The sequence below is a fragment of the Lithobates pipiens genome, unplaced genomic scaffold (genome assembly GCF_037356315.1).
Source record: "Lithobates pipiens isolate NorthernLeopardFrog02 unplaced genomic scaffold, aLitPip1_a1.2 Scaffold_13, whole genome shotgun sequence".
In the NCBI taxonomy this organism is placed as follows: Eukaryota; Metazoa; Chordata; class Amphibia; order Anura; family Ranidae; genus Lithobates; species Lithobates pipiens.
The window spans coordinates 31,727,225-31,741,213 of record NW_027507718.1 but is presented as its reverse complement, the minus strand read 5'-3'; the positions used below and the strand labels follow the sequence as shown (position 1 = coordinate 31,741,213).

The 13,989-nt window shown below is 44.8% G+C and overlaps 1 protein-coding gene across 1 annotated transcript in view; it reads left to right on the top strand.

The window, feature by feature from the left end:
- SMC5 (structural maintenance of chromosomes 5) overlaps positions 1-13,989 on the top strand; it is a 133,656-nt gene that overhangs the window by 26,887 nt on the left and 92,780 nt on the right. The window contains exons 11-13 of the mRNA XM_077474956.1: positions 5,806-5,919; positions 8,517-8,611; positions 11,346-11,478. Coding sequence (XP_077331082.1) covers positions 5,806-5,919; positions 8,517-8,611; positions 11,346-11,478 — 342 coding nt within the window. The remainder of the gene's footprint in view (positions 1-5,805; positions 5,920-8,516; positions 8,612-11,345; positions 11,479-13,989) is intronic.

The window sequence follows — 13,989 nt, the reverse complement described above, 5'->3', positions numbered from 1 at the left end:
AAACAGCTTTTTTTACACAGGTTTTTGCCAGACTTTGTAAGGGTACTAGCGGACTACTGTAAGTACAGATGCATTTTTAATTACGCGCTGCATTTCATTTGTTTTATTTAATAGGAGGCTATAATTCTCTATGAAGAAAATCTTGACCAATCACTTTTTGGGCCGACACGGATGCTGCAATTAGGACAAACACAGAAAAGCACAGATTGGAGCCCAAGAAATAGTTAGAGCATGATGCATAATTTGTCCTATTCAAAGACCATAGAATGGTGGCTATATGGCTTTGCCATACTGTTAAGTGTTATCTAATTTAGGACCGCACAGAACTCTTAGTTTTCTTGTGGAAAAGGTTGAAAGGGAGGGATTCTTGGTAAACGTTTAAATATGAAATCTCATACTCAAAACAGTGGTTGACTTCTTAACTAGTCGCATACAAAATATATTTTCTCTTATATTCACCGACTGACACAGCTCCTCTCTTAGCCATTGGGTTGTTACGCCCACCTTTAGGAGAATACTAGGCATTACATGTTATATAACACACAGAACTTTCCAGTTCCGCCCAGGGGGCGGTCCCTTAGGTAACAACCCTCCAGCCTGCCATGCAGTCATCAATTTTTTATTTTTTTTCCTAGTGAAGGAGAAGGACCTAGGAACCCTGATGGGCCCATCGGTCTGTGTTGTTTTTTTTTTTTTTTTCTCTGCAGAAGCTTGTTTTTTTGTGCTAGATGATAGATCCCGTGATCTGCTGTGGGGCTGAGCAGCTGGACATTCCCTGGGAGGTCGATTCGGGGGTCCTTCACCTCCTTCTCTTCTCTCCCTGTCCCTTTCTCCCCCCCCATGGGGGATGCTGCAGAGCAGTGTGTGTGTCTGTGCAGGGGCTCTCGGGGGGGGGGGGGGGGGGGTTGCGCTGGCTGGCTGTGTCCTGGGTCCTGTTTATGTCCCTGGAAGGTGCCTATGAGACTGTGCTTGTGTTCTGTGCAGCGCTGTGCTCACCGCCATTGTTCCTCTCTGTCCCTCATGGCTTGCATATAGCAGCCATCTTGGGTGTAGGGCAGCATGCTCTCCTAGGCTTTGGCAGCCATTTTCCCTGTGATTTGTCCTTATACTGTACAGGACGCCGGCGGCCATTTTCTTGAAGCCTGAACACGTTTTTCAGTGTTCTCTAGCGTCAGCATGTGCTCCTGTGCTCTGACTGCCATTTTCCCTGTGTTTTATGTCCTTATGCTGGACGCTGGGCAGCCATTTTTTTTGAGCTTGAGCACACTACAGAGCGGTTTCCACGCCATTAGCAGCTGCTTCCATCAACAGAGCTGATTCCTCTGCACCTGGGAGCCAACAGAGTCTACAGGCACTACCTACTGGATAGCGCAGAAACCCTCAGGGTGGCGAGTCCTGCGAAAAAGAGCCCCTGAGCCAGCGGCAGTAAGGAGGGTGGGACTGTCACTGTCCTAAGTCCCCTTCAGGTGGCAGACAGGGTAGGGTCAGCATGGCTTCAGAAACTGGTGTTTCATCCCCTGTTGCAATTGCAACCGACTGCGCAGTGCCCTTGGACAAGATGGAGGCGGTGCGTGGGCGCAAAGGTGCTAAAAAGCGGCCCCTGCCCCCCCGTCCTCTGTGGAGAGCTCTGATGCAGACTTGGGGGGGGGGGGGCCCGCTGAGGCTGGGGACCCCTGCTCTGTCGTGTCAGATGACGCTGACTAGGACCGTTCGGACAGTAAGGATGAGTCCCCGCCTGGGTCCGTGCGCGACAAATCTCTTGTTGGAGCACTTATCACAGCTGTGTGTAATACCCTCAAGATTCAGGAGCCGGCAGATTCCTCTGCTGAGGTAGCGGTCCCTTTTGGGTCCCGTAAGTCAGCCCATTCACCTAATGTGTTCCCGTATCTGACTTATTTTGACAAGCACCTTTTTCGGTCCCCAAATACATTACCCTTTTGAGTAGAGCCTTCTCAAAAAGTGGTTGGCTCCTCCAGTCGTGGACCCTCCAGTATCCAGGTTGAACAAAGTAACCACGATCCCGGTAGAGGGGACTCCTGCGTTTAAGGATGCCCCGGACAGGAAGGCCGAGGCAGTGGCTCGTTCCTTGTTTACGTTTGTGGGGTCAGCCGTGCAACCAGTACTGGCATCCGCGCTTGAGTGGGCAAAACTGTTGCACCGCAAATTGGGAGAACAGGCTTCTCCTGTCTGTGTGGAATTAGCAGACCAATTAGTGCAAGGCCTGAAGTACGTTTGTGACGCGGCCCTGGATACTCTCCCTCTGTTATCCAGGGCTTCAGCCTCAGCAGTGCTGCTGAGGCACCGGATCTGGTTGAACTGCTGGTCTGCCGACCAGGCATCTAAAAAAGACCTGATGGATGTTCCCTTCTTTGGAGCCTCCTTGGATGACATTATTAAGTGCCACAGGTAGTAAGCGTACTCTACTCCCACAGGCCAGGAAGGCTAAGGAGCCACGCTGTAGGCAAGGGCCCTCTTTTTTCATTCTTAAACGGCTTTTTCATCCGCCTAGAGCTTCGGCTAAACGTCCCCCAGCCCCGACAGGACGACCACGGAAAGACAAACGTTCCTGGATTCCTGGAACCGCAAGCCTAACAAGCCTGCCAACAAAAGTGCTACTGCATGAATGTTTGCCCCCACCCATGACTCGGGTGGGGGGTCGCATTTGGGAGTTTGCAGCCCGGTGGTCCTCTCGACTGTCCGACCAATGGGTCTGCGATCTGATTTCCTACGGCTACAAAATAGAGTTTCTCTCTTTGCGCGCAAAACAGATTCTTCCCCTCCAGCATACCCGTTTCTCCGGTTCGCCAGGAGGCCCTCTTGGGGGCAGTAAGGGACCTGCTAAATCGTGGGGTGATTGTACCTGTTCCTGAATCGTAATGTTTCCAGGAGTTCTACTCAAACCTGTTTCTAGTTCCCAAGAAGGAAGGGGTGCGTCCAATCTTGGATCTAAAAGCCCTCAATCACTTTGTGAAAGTGCTGAGATTCAGAATGGAATCAGTTCACTCAGTAGTCACTGCACTCCATTAAGGAGACTTCCTGGCGTCCTTGGACATTCAGGATGCGTACCTGCACATACCCATATGCCTCTGGCATCAAAAGTTTGTGCGGTTTTCAGTTGGGGAAGCCCACTACCAGTTTGTGGCTCTCCCTTTTAGGTTTGGCATCAGCCCCCAGAGTCTTTATCAAGGTATTGCCTCCAGTTTTGGTCCCCGGTGCTTCATTCCGGGAAGTCGTTCCTGCCTCTGAAATGTGATCACAACGGACGCCAGCCTATCCGGCTGGGGTGGAGTGATGGGGGTTCAGTCGGCTCAGGGCCTCTGGTCGACGGAGGAATCCAAGTTGCCGATCAATCTGCTTGAGCTAAGAGCGATCAGGCTATGCCTCTCCACTTGGTCGATGAGACTACAAGGGTGTCCGATCAGGATCCAGTCAGACAACGCCACTGCAGTGGCATACGTCAATCGCCAAGGAGGAACAAGAAGCTCAGCCACTGCAGGGGAGGTTGCTCACTACTTTGGTGGGCAGAACGACATGTACCGGCCCTGTCGGCCATTTACATCCCGGGAGTGGAGAACTGGCAGGCGGGCTAATTCACCAGATGCTGGATCCAGGAGAATGGGCGTTGCATGCGGAGGTGTTCAAGCTGCTGTGCCTGCGGTGGGGCACACCAGACGTGGCTCTTCTAGCCTCCCGTCTCAATCGGAAGGTGCCGAGATTCGTATCCAGGACAAGAGATCCGTGGGCAGACGCGCTGGTGGCTCCGTGGGGTTAGTACCAGCCGATCTACGCATTTCCTCCACTTAAACTGTGTTACCATTAATTCTGGTTGCCCCAGATTGGCCTCAGCATCCTTGATACGCAGACCTAGTGCGCCTGGTGGCAGACGTCCCATGGCGACTGCCGTTAGGAGAGGACCTTCTATCTCAAGGTCCGATTCTCCATCCTGCTTTACCATCGCTGGCTTTAACGGCATGGCTATTGAGAGCCAGGTGTTGAGGAACCGGTGATCCCCACTATGTTGAGAGCATGGAAATCTTCTTCTCGGAAGATATATCATCGTACCTGGAAGGCTTACATCTCCATGTGTGAGGAGAAAGGAGCGCGGATGCCATCCTTTTTCTATATCCAGGATCCTGCTGTTTCTTCAGCAAGGAGTAGACCAGAAATTGGCATTAAGCACTATTAAGGGGCAAATATCGGCCTTGGCTGTCTTTTTATTTATTTTTTTTCAGCGACCCCCTGGCATCTCGCTCCATTAGTTAGTACCTTTTTGTTCAAGGGGTGCGACATATAGTCCCTCCGGTGAGTCCACCATTACCCCCGTGGGATCTGAACCTGGTGTTTATTGGCGCTTCAAAAACCGCCTTTTGAAAATATCAGGGAGATTCCCCTGTTGACCCTTTCTCAGAAAGTGGTCTTTCTAGTGGCCATCACATCGGCCAGGAGGGTTTCTGACCTGTCGGCCTTGTCCTGCAAGTCGCTCTATCTGGTTGTTCACAAGGATAAAGTGGTGTTGCGTCCACAACAGTCCTTTCTGCCGAAAGTGGTCTCGGTTTTTCATATCAATGAGGACATTGTATTACCATCTCTGTGTCCTAAGCCGACACATCCTAAGGAGGTGGTCTTTCACGCTCTGGACGTGGTTTGGGCTCTAAAGGTGTATTTATCTGCCATGGCTCCCTTCCGGAAGTCAGACTCACTGTTTGTTTCGGTCGCTGGCCCAAAGAAAGGCATGAAGGTCTCGTAGGCCACCATTTCCAGGTGGATCAGACAGATTGTAGTACAGGCCTATGCCTTGAAGGGGCAGGTGCCCCCCTTTCCGGTCACGGCCCACTCCACAAGGGCAATCCGAATGTCTTGGGCCTTCCGACACCAAGCGTCTGTCGCTCAAGTGTGCAAAGCGGCGAGCTGGTCGTCTGTCCACACGTTTACCAAGTTCTACAAGGTAGACGTCAGTGCATCGGCTGATGCCTGTTTTGGCCGCAAAGTTTTGCAGGCGGCCGTATCGTTGCAATTGAGTATGTAAAATATTTTTTTCTTTTTTCCTGGTTTTTCGATTAAAAATGCAGTACCGTTGATGTAATGCACTGTTGCATTACATTCTGCAGGTTTTGGTGCGGTTGTGGGTAGTCACTCCTGTTGAGGGTACCCTGGTTATGTGGTGGATTTCTCCACGCACTCGTTTTTGTGCGTAAAGTTTCACTAGTTCCCACTTGCCGTGGTGAATGAAGTTTATTTTATGCCGTTTTTCTTACCCCTCGTTTGCCACTGCTTGGGGAAGTCCCATTTAGTTACAGAGAGGAGTTGTGTCGGTCAGTGAATATAAGAGAAAATAGGATTTTTCTTGTACTCACCGTAAAATCCTTTTCTCTGTAATTCACCGACCGACACAGCACCCGCCCCTCCTTTTTCTCTTTACGTTATACTGCTTGTTGACGTACTGATGACTGCATGGCAGGCTGGAGGGTTGTTACCTAAGGGACCGCATCCTGGGCAGAACTGGAAAGTTTTGTGTGTTACATAACAACATGTAATGCTTAGTATTCTCCTAAAGGTGGGTGTAACAAGCCAATGGCTAAGAGGAGCTGTGTCGGTTGGTGAATTACAGAGAAAAGGATTTTACGGTGAGTACAAAAAAAATCCTATTTTCTCTTATATTCACCGACCGACACAACTCCTCTACAAAAAATCCATTTTTTTTTTCTTTGAAACACTGAAGCAAATGTAATTTTTATTTTTTATTTTTGAATGAACACTAGAGCAGGTCTTTGCAGTTATTCACAATTTTTTTTTTTCTCACCACAGATTAATGTGAAAAATAATAAATTTGCGAAATATGTGGAAAATCACATTTCAGTAAATGACATGAAAGCCTTTGTGTTTGAAAGCCAAGATGATATGGAGGCTTTTTTGAAAGAGGTAAGGGTTTATTTTTTTATGTTATCCATTGATATTGTATGTGATCATACACTGGGCAGATAAAACCACAGAATTTGGCATATTAGTGACAATTTTTTTTTTTTTTTGCACCATAAATGAATCCTTCCCCTCACTTCCAGGCTTGGTGACGCTGCATTCATTTTCTTTTTTAGGCTTTCTTTTTTTTTTTTTCTATTTTCATCCGGTGATCCAGCCAGTAAGTCTGTTGTCTTTCAAAAGCACAAGTTCCCCAGCAGAGTGTATCAGTTATGCCGTGTACACGCGACCAGTTTTCTCGTCGGAATAAACTCTGAAGGTTTTTCCATACACACAATCACACCAAAGTCTGACTGTCAAGAACACGGTGACATACAACACGTACGACGGGACTAGAAAACAGAAGTTCAATAGCCAGTAGCCAATAGCTTCCGTCTTGTACTTGCTTCAGAGCATGCATCGTTTTTGGTACGTCGGAACAGCTTACAGACGAGCGGTTTTCCAGATAGGAATTTGTTCCGTCGGAAAAATATAGAACGTGCTGTCTTTCTAGGTCCGTCCGACTTTTTGACGTAGAAAGTCTGATGGGGCATACACACGGTCAGAATATACAATAAAAAGCTTCCGTCTGACTTTTTCTGTTGGAAATTCTGCTAGTGTGTATGGGGCATTTAAAGATGAGACAAAACATTTAACACTGATGGGTGCTTACAATGGTCAGCTTTAAAAAAAAAATTTTTTTAACCTGTATCCCTAAAAGAAAAAAAATGTTTGCTGTAGTAATGGATTATAAAGTGTGAGCTGGAGTTTGGCTTCACGTTGTTACTGTATTCAAATCTGCTAGTACATCTAACACCCCCTCTCCCCCCCCCCCCCAGACTGATAGGGCTTCTGTCTAAATGTGCCCCCTATGCTCATTCATCTAGAGTGGGGACACTCTGATACAGGAGGTGTGTTACTGGCCAGATTACCAGGTGAAAATAGAGGGAAGAAAGCCTAAGAAAACACAACTAATGCAGCAATCGCATCGAATGATTGGGAAGCTGCAATATATTCCATTTTTTGTTTTGAGTTTAATACCACTGTAAGTTTCTTCTATATAATCCCATAGAGGACCCATTAGGATAAATGCAGTCTTATGCATTAACTTGACTTATTCTGCTTGTGTGGTTCGGTTATGACCATACCTGTAAATTTAGGGCTCACCTACCTATATTATATAACACAACTATGTTACTTGAAAACTGTTTACTGAGAGTTTTGCTAAGGACTTTAACCCTTTTGTGACGAAGGCTAAAATAAATCTTAGTGCCTGAACACAATTTTTGCAACCTTGACATGTGTTAGGAAAACTGTACATATCAGTGGCGGTGTGTCCATGAAGGCGCACGGGTCACTCAACTGTGTTAGAAAAGCGAATGAATAACCGCCTCTCCACCAAGCAGGTGCTCGGATCTGTTACCCGTCACCTGATTGGCTGAAACGACAGGCACTCTGGTTGGACACCTATCAGGTGTCCAATCATGGCAGAGGACAGGAAGAGAGGACGGGAGAAAACATTGAAGAGCTGTCCCACCGAGACAGGGTAAGTGCAGACGGCGGGTGGGGGCACAGTAGGAGCATTTGATGGGGCACAGTGGGAGCATTGTACATGGCACAGTGGCCTGCGTTTGAGCACATTGTTTGCGTTTGGGCGCAGTGACTGCGTTTGGACGCAGTGGCTGCGTTTGATGGACGTAGTGGCTGCGTTTGATGGGTACAGTGAGGCTGCAATTGATGTGTGTTTTTCTGAAATTTCAGTTTGTTTGCACCCCCCCCCCCCCCAAATGTTGAGCACCAGCTGCCACTGGTACATATCATTGCAAAGATTTTGTGTGGGTGGATTATACCTTGTATTTTTCAGGAAAAATCGAGCGTTCTTTTGCTTGTAATCTCCTGGGGTGTGTGGTGTGTGGTTTTTTTTTTTTTTTTTTTTTTTTTTCATTCTCAAAGTAAAAATGGCCCAAAATAGTAAAAAATAAATCTTTCTTCATTTAGCTGTATATTTCTTGCCACTACCATAACTTGCCACCAAAGAACAACCCAAAATAAATTCTCCTGTCGATCGCAGTGATATCTCATTTGTGTATGTTGTTTGTACCCATCGTAGTGCCCAGAAGCAACAGTGCCCATTTTGTTTTGTTTTTTTACCCTACCTTATTTTATATATTATTATTATTATTATTATTATTATTATTATTATTATTATTATTATTTATGTATGGCAAGCAGAGAAAGATGCAATGTATCTTTCTCTCCATTCAGAGGAGAAAGAAAACACAGGGGCGGGCTGCACAGTGATCAATGTGAGAGCCAAAAAGTGGAGGCTATCGCAGCGATCGGGTGACCAGGAACCCAGGAGTGTAAGAGCACAGTCTGTGCTGGGAGCACTGGTACACATATTCAATCTCATGGAAGAAGACCCACATCAGCGAGGCCACATATATATGTGTACAGGCAGTGGGAAAGGGTTAAGATCTACTAATACTATTTGATGTACATTTATTTGTGGGAACGTGTCTGTATTGCCTATTACTATTGACTTTTTTATATATTTTTAGGTCCGTGACAACAAGAGATTAAGGGTAAATGCCGTATGTTCGCCTCCAGAACTATCTGCAGATCGAGAGCCAATGAAACCAATCACGGAGTTACAGTGAGCTGCCATTTTTCTTTCCCTTTTAAAAAACATGCGCCAAAGCAGTTATAATAAGGGAGCTTATCCATTGCAATATTGGGTACTTTCCCACTTCCTGCCCATGACAATTTTAAGATTTCATCGCTGTCACACGTTGAATGACAACTGCGTGGTCCTACAACACTGCACCCAAACTAAATTGTTATTTTCTTCCCACAAATAGAGCTTTTTTTTGGGTGGTATTGGATCACCACTGGGTTTTCTTTTTGCTAGACAAACTAAAAAAGACCTAAATTTAAAAAAAAAACGTTTATTTTTATTTTTGTTTCTGTTATAAAATGTTTTCTCTTTCACTGATGAGTTGGCACTGAAGAGGCGGCACTGATTGGCGCTGACAGGCGGCCCTGATTGGCAGCACTGATGAAGAGGTACTTACAGGTGTTACTGATGGGCACTGATTGGCGCTTTGGGCACTGACAGTCGTTTCTCATGGGGCATTGACTGGGAGCTGATGGGCACTGATTTGCATTGTTGGTGGTACATCTGATGGGGTTTGCTGATAATCAATGTGCTGATTATCAGCACAGACCACCCCCTCTGACAGGGAGAGCCACCGATCGGCTCTCCCTGTCAGCGCGAACCGAGGAAAGCCGTTTACCGGCACTTCCTGGTTCACCCTGTGATTGGTCACAGCTGATCACATGGTAAAAGCCTCCGTCAGAGGCTCCTTACTATGATCGGAGATGCAGTGTGTCAGAGTGACACACAACACCATTGATCACCGTGCTGCATGCCTGCATGTTATCCTGCTGGACGTCATATGACGCCCAGTCAGAATAACAGAACCACCGCCCGGCCGCCATTCTGCTATAGACCAGGTGGGAAGTGGTTAAAGAGTAACTGCAGTCTGCTCACATAATGTGTAATAAAAATATATTTGCCATTCTGAAGCTTTCCTCCAGCCACTTTGCATATTATTTTATATATACTGTGATTCTGTACTTGCCAAATATGCTACAGATATCTCCCTCCACTGAGACTGGCTTGCATCCATTTTAACTGTGGGCAGCTGAAGCTGCTGCCTGTTTACTTTCTGGATTTACACAGAGGCACACCTAGCTCCAGCCCTGCAGCTCTCATTGGCCCTCTTATGACTCATTCCCCTCCCTTCCTGGCAAACTCTCAAGAGTGAGAGAGAGAGCTGTGCATGATGTCATAAGCCTAGGTTTTTTACCAGACAAGAAACCGGAAGTGGGCTGTATAAGGTGTTTACGGGCAGAAAAAAATGTTTTAATAGCTAAAGTTAAAACAAGGACAGATGATTTAATAGAGGAAAAGTTGAAAAAAATTACTGAAGTTCCGCTTTTAAACCCCCCCCCCCCCTTTTTTTTTTTTTTTTTTTTTTTTTTTTTTTTTTTTTTTAACCTTTAACTGAAGTAATGATGTTCATCCAGGCCTAGTTTTGTAAAAAGAAAAGAAAGTATATCAACAGTGTAGTTTTCCAAACCAAAATTTTAATTATTAGGCATTTCAACATTGTTGCATCAGTGTTGTGTAGGGAGGGCTTTGTACCGGATATCGTAAACTGTAATGCCTACCTTTATACTATCCTATTTGTGTGATATGTAGCCCCTCCATCTTTTATGGATCTGGTTCTACAATGTGTTTTTGTTTTCTATAGTAGCAGATTACTCTGTTGCCTTTCAAATACTTCACTGAGATATAGAAAGGCAGGAGGGCCTTCAGGGAAGTACAATTGTTTTCTTTTTCATATTGATAAATGAGTCTCCTCCTCTGCCTTTTGCACTGCTGGACTAAAGCCAGCAATAGATGGATCAAATCTTGGCAGGTTCAGCAGGGACCGGCCGAGGTTCAATCCATCTTATGGGCATGTTGGTTGTACTGAAGTCTAACCTTCAATAGACTTCAGTACATCCAGACTGTTGGATTTTTTTTTCATGTAATCATTGCTGGCGTCTATACCAAACAGCAGTGATTGTTGTGTTCTGCCGGCAGGGAAGGCTCCTAATGCTCCCTGCTGGCTAAACACAATAGCGCTGCAGGAAGGATTCCCTCATTGGTACTGACTATGTTGATGGGGTCGTCAGGCAATTTTCTTTCCTTCCACCCATGGAAGGAAAAAAAAAATTTCATAACATATGGGCTGCTTTATTGTAATAAGATAAGTCCTGTCTGAATTAGATTACCATCAATGAAACCTCGAAGCATCCAACATAACAACCATGTGCTTGAATCACCACCGATAAACTGGTCCTAACCTGACTTATACAGTCAAATACAGTGACAATGAGTAAATTAGATTATTGTATTAGTGATGATGTGCACCAACACATCCACACACAAGCCTGCTGTGCCTAAGGCAAGCCATACATTAATCAATTTTCTTTCCTTCATCCACAGGTTAAAGGAAGGAAAATTGCTTGATTCCCCCATCAGCACATTCAGTGTTGATAGGGGAATCCCTTTCACAGAGCTATTGCATTCTGACAGTGGGAAGTTTCCCAGCCATCAGAGTACAATGATCATAGGGGAAAAAACAGACACCATGATTGTACTGAATTCAGTACAATCAGCCTGCCCATCGAAATTCAATCCATCTATGGCCAGCTTAACGGTAAATCATTCATTACTCACTTATGTTGAAATATTTTCCCAAACTATATTGTTAATGCTGTGTATTTTTTTTATTTTTTTATGATGTGTTTCTTTTCTGCTTTGACTCTTCCTACAGACAATATGGCTTTTTCTCTTACTTGAGAGAACTGTTTGATGCTCCTCCGCCAGTGATGAGTTACCTGGTCTCCCAGTATCACGTGCATGAAGTTCCTGTGGGAACAGAAAAGACTCGACATTTGATAGAAAAAGTAAGTGGGGAGAAATTAAAGGTGCTTGCAATTTTAAAGTACATCTAAAATACTTTAAATGACTTTCTTAACCACTTGGAAACTAGGCTTATCTCTGACATGTTGCTTACAAGTCGAAATAGGCATTTTTTGGTAGAAAATTACTTTGAACCCCCAAACTATATATATATATATATATATATATATATTTAGCAGAGACCCTAGAGAAGAAAATGGCAGTCATTGCAATATTTTATGTCACTGTGTTTGCACAGGGGTCTTTCAAATGCAATTTAACGATTATCTGTTTAGTTACGCTAGAATTATTGCTCTCACTCTAACAATCGTGGTGATTCCTCACGTGTTTGAACACTGTTTACATTTGTGTGCATGACTTACATATGCATTAAATTTAGCGCACGAACACTGAGGGATGGGGCGTTTTAACCGATTCAGCCCCGGAAGATTTTACCCCCTTCCTGACCATAGCACTTTTTACAATTTGGCACTGCGTCACAAAAAAATATAAAATGTTTAACCACTTCAGCCCCAGAAGGATTTACCCCCTTCCTCACCAGGCCATTTTTTGAGATGGCACTGCGTTGCTTTAACTGACAATTGACAGTTGTGCGACGCTGTACCCAAACTAAATTGGCTTCCTTTTTCCCCACAAATAGAGCATTCTTTTGGTGGCATTTGATCACCTCTGCAGTTTTATTTTTTATTTTTTGCTCTATAAACAAAAAAAGAGCGTCCAATTTTGAAAAATATATATATTTTTTTACTTTTTTGCTATAAGAAATATCCCCAATTTTTTTTTCAGGCCAGTATATATTCTACATATTTTTGGTTAAAAAAATAAAAATAAAATAATAATGCAATAACCGTATATTGATTGGTTTGCGCAAAAATTATAGCATCTTACTAGTAATGGCAGTGACCTGCTACTTTTAGCAGTACTGCGACATTGCAATCAACACTTTTTTTTTTCTTTTTTTTGGGACCATTGACTATTATACAACGATCAGTGCTATAAAAATGCACTGATTACTGTGTAAATGTCACTGGCAGGGAAGGGGTTAACTGTGTGTTACCTCAGAGTGTTCTAACAGTGTCGGGATGGGAATGACTAGGAGAGGAGACATATATATTTTTTTTTTTCTACTTAGTAGGAATTAACGATCTGTCTCCTCTCCTCTGACAGCACAGGGATTTGTGTGTTTACACATACAAATCCCCGTGCTGGCGCTCGTGATCACGTGTAGCCAGCAGCGATCATGCTTGCTGGCCAGGTGCAGTGGGCTTGCCCTCTGGTGGCTGAAAAGCAGGGGTTTTGCCTAGGGGAATCCATTCTGCGGCAGTATATCTGCGTGAGCGGTTAAACTTTTTTTTTTTTTTTTTTACACTGGCATTTTAAAATAATTTGTCTGATCACATTTGTTGCTGTCACAAGGAATGTAAACATCCCTTGGGACAATAATAGGCAGTGACAGTCCTCTTTATGGAGGGATCTTAGGTCTAAAAGACCCCAAACCCCTCCTCTGCACTTAAAAGTATTCAAAACGCCAAGATCGGCGCTTTTGAATACTTTAGAATTTTTAAAACTGGCACCTTTGGCTGCCGAGTAAACTGGAAGTGACGTTGTGATGTTGCTTCCAGGTTACTACATCAGAGACCCAATCAAAGCCGAATCCGGCTTTTTTGGGTCTCCGGCCAGCTGGTGGACATGCCAGCTGGTGACTTGGGTCTCCCGGTGGGTTCGAAGAGCCCGATTTTAGCCACACATTACAAGAAAGCCAACCATCTGCTCTAAAAAAAAAAAAAAAAAAAAAAAAAGCCGGCATCACCTCGGTACAACCACTTGAAGCCAATGACGTACAGGTATGTGATTTAGCGGCAAGTGGTTATTTTGATTCATGTATGGGTACCCAGATTGTACGCAAGTACTGTCTGCCACCGCAGCAGATGGACTTGTTTCAATGAGCTGTGAGGGTGCTGATGATGACCTCTCTTGTTTTATTATTGGGACACGGTCTCTGTGCCTTCCCCTCCCATTTGCCCACCCCACTGATTATTTAAACCTTTAGCTTCTGGCTTTCCCTATGCATTTAAAAAAGAGGGCTGAGTCCTAAGAAAGGCATTATGCTCGCCACCTCCCGACATCACCAAAGGAATCTGACAACTGTCTTCTTCACAGTGTGGGTGGTAATGCCGCTGGCTCTTCTCTCCATACTATCTGCATTAGGGCTGCAACTAACGATTATTTTCATAATCGATTAATCGGCCGATTATTTTTTCGATTAATCGGATAAAATCACAAAAAAAACGTAATGTTCAATTTTTTCGTTTATTTAAAAGTAATAATGAAAAAACTGGGACACCAATGATGGGGCGCTATTCCTCCCACTGACACCAATGACGGGGCGCTATTCCTCCCACTGACACCAATGACGGGGCGCTATTCCTCCCACTGACACCAATGACGGGGCGCTATTCCTCCCACTGACACCAATGACGGGGGGCTATTCCTCC